A 6,374-nucleotide genomic window follows, 5' to 3' on the forward strand; every position below is an offset into this window, starting at 1 on the left:
ATCAACCCGCTTCAACACTACAAAGCAGTTGTTTTCCAACTGATTATCATGGGCAGAGGTTCATAAAGAGGAGTCGCTTACAGTAAAATCATTCTGGAATTCAGTAACTAGATCCTATATCCATGACAATGGAATGCAAGAGAGATCGATGCTACGCGTCACGGCCGTTTCAGCGAGTGTCTCCACGAGGGATCGTGCCCGCTATACTCCTTATGGTTAGTAGAAATTAGATTTCACATGACTAACCACGCCTTCACTGACGAGGACGACAAGAAGATATTCAGTTTCATAGTCGCCGAGGCTGCTGTTGCTATGCGATGCGGGAAGTTGGTCAGGGCATGCGGATATAAGGTCTGGAGGAAAGCTGAGCAGCAAGGTGAGTGACGCAGTTTAGAGCTGTCGGCTCTGCCCGATCAGCATACTCTTGTCTTCCTAGGTATAGCGCCACCGCACACATTCCAGAGTATGAGAACCCGTTGGATGAGATACATAGAACCCCGCTACATCGAGTCCTCTGGACGACTCGCCGAAAGGATAAATAGTCGAAGAACCCCGCATACTGTAGGTCGGACTCTAATTACGAGACATTGTAACAGGTAATCTGAACGGAGATAGAACAATGTTAATAGAGTACCGTTGAGTATTGGCCTAGGCCATGATAGTTCCCCCGACCTCGCCCTAACCTACGCTGGTTAAGACTCAAATCGCTGTAATCAATATGCCACACTTGTGATCCTCGACAATGAGCTAGATAAGGCGGAACGGATCGTGCTAGGGACGAGGAGGATAAATCAGGGCGGATGGACAGCAATTGGGGCGTGCGCGATATTTTCGGGGCGGCGCCGGCTAACCATCAACTTTTTCTTCCGTGGCACGCTCTGACCGGGGGTTCGATTCCGGGTAACGGCCTTTTTCTGCTATTAAAGTCCCGTCGTTCAGCGCCCGCCTAAGAACGCGTGAGGTTGACAACCTCGGGTTGTATCTCGACGCGGACCACCATTTTCTCTCCGTCGCTACCCATTTTACTCGCGCTCGCCAGCAATTTTTCCTTCGTCCCACTTCTGGTTGCCTTGGGTGACAGTTTTCACTCTTACAATAGTTCAGGTTTCTGGTTACCTTGGGTGACAGCTTTCACTCCTATAACAGTTCGGGTTTCGGGTTGGGTTTCGGGTTTCCCCTTCTACGAATTACCCGCGTTCTTTGTTTTTCTTCTTTGTTATTTATTCTGTTTTGTTCTTTGCCTTCCTTGGATTTTGTATATCTCCCCATCGTGATAGCCTTCGTTCTGCTCGTCACATTGCATATTGACTACTTATATCAATATTGTATTGGATCCGTTTGATGTGACTATGAAGTTAGTTGGGTGAAGTACAAAATCCAAGGAAGAACGACAAAACCCAAGGAGCACAAATCGATTATTGGGGCGGTCCATAATTACACCGTAAAGTATCAGTTGGTGTTGAGAAATGCGACAGACTGTGCACTGCCATTAGAGATTAAAGGTCTGCACTACGTCCAGCTCAGCTCTCCACCACTCTCATGTCCGATCAGCAAGGAAGAAATGAGAAAAGAACCACAACTGCTTGGGGGACTGTCTCTAGAAATGATTTTTTTCCTTCTTAGGGGGGCTTGCGGGAAGTTCATGGTTGACAAAAGGAGTACCGGAATCGGCTCTAGTAGCGGCAGCAGCTATGCAGAGGAGTGGTAAGCAATGGCGGAGGAAACGACCATCAAGCAGAGCGGTCCGCCATCTGTAGATGAGATAGCAGCCCTGGAAAACGTCTCCAACGTGCATGGGCAAATAGAAGGCAGAGTATCAGAGAGTAAGTTACTTACCTTGCTACGTCTCGTCAATAACTAGTAACTCAGGACGGAGTAGATCGAGGAGCGGAAAGGCAAGAACTGAGAAGTCAAAGGAGGCAACCTCAAGTAAATGCGTGAAATGAACGAAGTCTACTAGCAATAGACCCTCACCAAGGTTCCTCGGATGACAGGTAAAAGACGGCGGGCAGAGACCAGTATGCGAGAGCCATCGACAAACATGGAATTGGAAGTAGGAGAAGAACCAAATCCGAGTGAGGAGCAGGGTCACGCATAGATGCCTTCCATATCATATGGACCATATGTGCAAGAGCGTTTATGGATCCGACATTACTGAAATGTGATTCAGGTTATCGAGAGGAGATGAGTCCCCGCAGAAGCAAGCGATCTCGGAGGAAACCAGAGTGGTGGATCGCAAATAACATTTATGCAGAAGATACCTAGAAATTCTAGGCGCTATAATGATTAAACCCGAGTCTATAACGTAGACTTTGCATGTCATTCTGAGGGCCAGAGACCCATCTTAACAAAGGTTACTTACGGTGAATACTAGCGTTGCAGAAATGTGCATCCAGGGATGGGTACTTGCGTTGGAGTGGATGTACCATACAGGATGGTCCGTAGGAACGCGAATACGTCACGTGATGCACGTGGGCCACGTCACAATGTAACGTGGGCCACCTACGTCACGTGGCAGGGAAGGGAGGGACACGAGTGACGAATGTCTGAAAACCCAATAGCGCTTAGTAATCAGAATAGGTAGCAAAAAAGGAAAAAAGGAGAACAGAGGGAAATCGTAGAAAGGGAAACCCGAAACCCAACCCGAAACCCGACAAGTTAACCAGAAACCCGAACTGTTATAAAGGTGAGAGCTGTTACCCAAGGCAACCAGAAACCCGAACTGTTATAAAGGTGAGAGCTGTTACCCAAGGCAACCAGAAACCCGAACTGTTATAAAGGTGAGAGCTGTTACCCAAGGCAACCAGAAACCCGAATGGGAAAAGTGACATCCTTGGATTTTGTACAAAGTAAAGGCGCGCGCGAAAGTTAGGGCGAGCGATATACATCCTTGGAATTTGTACAACCTCCTTGGATTTTGTAATTTACCCGAAGTTATTCGGATTAGCAACGCAAGCACAAAGTTGTGGCCCGACGAGCAGAAATGGTGGCAATTACTAGGAATTTGTCCCCGCTGTATTATACTGAATTCAGCTGTATATTTTCAAACACGATAGCTCACATGAGTTCACTCCATGGCTCCTACTGTGAACATATAAAAGCTTCTAGTGGACGTGGTCGCGTTAATAGTTGAGTCTCCTAATTAGCGGATATCAAAGTGGGGTAGTTGTCCAATTACACCTATCCAAGTATCTTGAGGTCGACCACAAAAGATGCAAACTAGGTCGATAATGGAATATCCTGATGCGCATGCGTTCAGTTTGGATTGAGAGCCATAAAATGACCATGCAACGACCAACACGATCATCACGAAAGAACCGTTCACGTTACCCCATCATACTAACCCTATCGTTGATCGGCCTTTTCTTCTACTCGTCATTATCTCTTTTCCAGTGGCTTCGGTCCACCCCTAAGGCTTTAGACCTTGCCAGATCTTCAAAGGGGACCTCTGAGGAGTTTGGTATCATCCCAGTTGGCCAGGCCGGTACGACCACGTATGAGCTCGAGTGTTGCACACGTTCATCGGGTGATCCATCTGAGTGTCAGCCTATATCCTTCTGGCACGATGTAATGCCTCAGTGTTTTCGCTATATATTATCGTGATAGGTTCCGTTGTATGTAAGTGAGAATGATGAAGGCCTTATTAGAATGGCGGTGGAGATTCCTCGATTCACTCGTGCTAAGATGGAGATCAGTCGTGAATCGTACAACTACCCTGCCGTGAACCCAATCAAACAGGATCTTTTCAAAGGTGACTTTCGTCGTCTGCACTCGGTCGTTATGCTTGTTCTCAGATGGATCCCTGCGTGAGTATCCCGGAGCTATATATTGGAACTATGGCGCGGCTCCACAGACGTTCGAGGTCGGCGAGAAATTAACGAGTTGTTGGTTGTACTTCTATTCTTTCTATGATGGAACAGTGTGGAAAAATATGCACATAGTCAATCACGTGATAATAGTTCTGAGAAAATTTTGGAAAATTCTCGTTGGTTTCTGTACACTTCTGCCCGCTTTCGTGTGAATGATGAGAATTTCGAAGAATTTCCCGAAATGTCCTCAAAATTTTCGTATTGTCATCAACACACGTACATGAACATGTGCATATTCTCCAACACTGTGTTAAAGTATGTGATAGCATCGCTAAGGACAGTTGATTCATCTCAGGACCCGAATGTCGAGGAGGAAGTAGGTCTCTATGGCGATGGAGATCCGTTAGACTTGATAGAAGTGGGCCGACCAGCGACTCAGTATCATACAGGCCAAATAATCAGCGTTAAAGTAGTACCAGTATAGGATAGTACTAGTGCTGCTAGAATTTCGCATAGAGTACTACCAGTAGTACTGCTAGAATTTCGCATAGAGTACTACCAGTAGTACTGCTAGAATTCCGAATAGAGTAGTACCAGTAGTACTGCTAGAATTCTGAATAGAGTTAAACAAGCTTAGAGTAGTACTCTTTGGGGGTCGTTCAGATTCTGGGAGCCCTGGGCCTCGTCGATGGTGGAGAGGCTGACTGGAAAATCATCGTTATAGCGACCGACGATCCGTTGTTCGACCGGATTAACGATATAAATGATGTAATGCTGGTCACTTGCGATGACGGTTCGAGTAGTGTGGGAGGAAATATGCACATGGTCAACTACGTGTGTTGGTGATGGCAATGTGAAAATTCTGGGAAATTTTTGTTCGTTTCTGCGCACCTCTACACCAAGTCTAGTGTTAACGCCTTCAGTTGGTGGAGAAACTCTCGAGGTCAACTGAGGAGAGCCAACATATATTCCAATAATGCTGGAATGAGTGTATCAGTTCATTGATTCATCTCTTGATAGTTGTCGAAATTTTTTCCGGAAAAAAGGTTTTTTTTCCATAATTTTCGACGGGAACTACCATTGTTTCTTGAGAGAAAGCATTCGCAAATGCACATGACACGCTCACTTTAAAGTCATGGTTTTCCGATGGGAGCTCCTATCTGTGCCGTTTTAGTTGGAATCAGCTTATCCCAATACCATTTCGGGCATTAGGGAGTGGTTCAGATGGTATAAATATCCAACACAGTAAGCCCAGCAGTGGTATTCTGAGGACCTTCATTCTGACTTTTTCAGTGGCGTCATCAACTCCTTCATGCACGGTGGTCAGCCTTTGAACCGTCGTAAAGCTGTCGATCTTGTTGCTCGGACTCACGTTATGTGGAAGCGCCGTTTCTCACCCGATTCCGAGTCCTATGGAGTGTGAAAATGAGCCCAACGATATCAGCAGTGTTTCGCTGTCATTCAAACGAGTGGGAACTTCTTCATACAGATTGTCACTAAATCCGCGAAGGGCTTGTATGAAGTTCTCATGTTACGGTATCACATTTTATGCCTCACTCACATCGTTATCGCGACCTCATCGCCACCAGAGCTACTCAGTATCGTACAGCGTACTCTGGAGGACTCGAGGAAGCATCGCATAGCTCTCTTGAGTGGCATAGAACCCAATACGAGCGAATGGTCCCCGCGATATTGCCACTTGGTGAGCCTCGTATAGGAGAGAACATCCTATTCTGATGGTTGTCCCGGTACGCTCATGTGAATGCGCTGGCACTCAAGGTTCGTTTCTCGCAAATAACGCTGAGTATGGTAACCATTCGGTAGCGGCTTTTCATCAGGGTTGGGGGAATATATGTTTGCTTTTCTCAGCTGAGCTCAGGAGTTTCCTCACTAATTATAGAAGCTTGCATACGATTCCAGATAGAACTCCCCAAAATTTCCTCTCAGAATCTTCATATTCCCACCAACACATGTAGTTGACAATGTGTATATTCTCCCACACTGCTTTTCGTTGAGCTTCATCTGAATGATTCTCGATCGTACCACGGGTGTAGGTGAACACAGCGCGGGAGATCTCATTTGAAGACAACAACTGGGGAGGAGAAAGCGCTATGGCACTCAGACTGGATGAACATGATGAGGAGGGAATTGATGCTATCGGCTTTTTCCCGACCCGTTCGACCAAAAACAAACGACTTGTTTCTAGTGAGGTCGTCATTGCGAACGAAATTTTCATTGCTCACTGTCAGCACCGAATTTCTCCCCCCACGGTTACCTCATAAAAATATCATCTTCAAAGAAGCTCAGTCTGGTCGATTACGAATCGGGCTATGGGGAGATATTCTCCACGGTCTTACCTGGCAACAGGACTGTTACGCCGCGACTAGCCGTCGGAGCGCTCTCTAACGCTGGGGGCCGAATTGTGACAGCAGTTGGAAATAAAATATCAATATTTTTTCTGGAGATTAAGAGTCCCGTGTCCACCCCTGAGGAGAGAAGTCGTTGGCGAAACGTCCAGTCAATGTTTATCGATCGACCTCCGAACGTAACACTGTGGTCCAGATG

The 6,374-nt window shown here is 46.5% G+C and overlaps 3 protein-coding genes across 3 annotated transcripts in view; all 3 read left to right on the top strand.

Moving 5' to 3' along the window:
• Positions 1-3,648: 3,648 nt before the first annotated feature.
• On the top strand, positions 3,649-5,232 carry Pmar_PMAR017923 (soluble inorganic pyrophosphatase, putative; the record flags this gene model as incomplete). The annotated part of the gene is made up of 6 exons (XM_002771658.1): positions 3,649-3,751; positions 3,795-3,862; positions 4,165-4,278; positions 4,473-4,577; positions 4,984-5,054; positions 5,103-5,232. 6 exons carry the CDS (start codon positions 3,649-3,651, stop codon positions 5,230-5,232), a joined length of 591 nt encoding a protein of 196 aa, XP_002771704.1.
• An 826-nt stretch (positions 5,233-6,058) lies between these two features.
• Pmar_PMAR017924 (hypothetical protein) lies at positions 6,059-6,231 on the top strand (the record flags this gene model as incomplete). The annotated part of the gene is made up of 1 exon (XM_002771659.1): positions 6,059-6,231. A coding segment is annotated over one exon (173 nt), but the record flags the coding sequence as incomplete, so codon positions are not given.
• A 99-nt stretch (positions 6,232-6,330) lies between these two features.
• Pmar_PMAR017925 (purine nucleoside phosphorylase, putative) overlaps positions 6,331-6,374 on the top strand; it is a gene marked incomplete at both ends in the record, with an annotated part of 612 nt that continues 568 nt past the window's right edge. Inside the window, one exon of the mRNA XM_002771660.1 lies at positions 6,331-6,374. This exon is cut by the window's right edge and continues 4 nt beyond it. Coding sequence (XP_002771706.1) covers positions 6,331-6,374 — 44 coding nt within the window.

The sequence above is a fragment of the Perkinsus marinus genome (assembly GCF_000006405.1).
Source record: "Perkinsus marinus ATCC 50983 genomic scaffold scf_1104296962706, whole genome shotgun sequence".
Taxonomy (NCBI): domain Eukaryota; phylum Perkinsozoa; order Perkinsida; family Perkinsidae; genus Perkinsus; species Perkinsus marinus.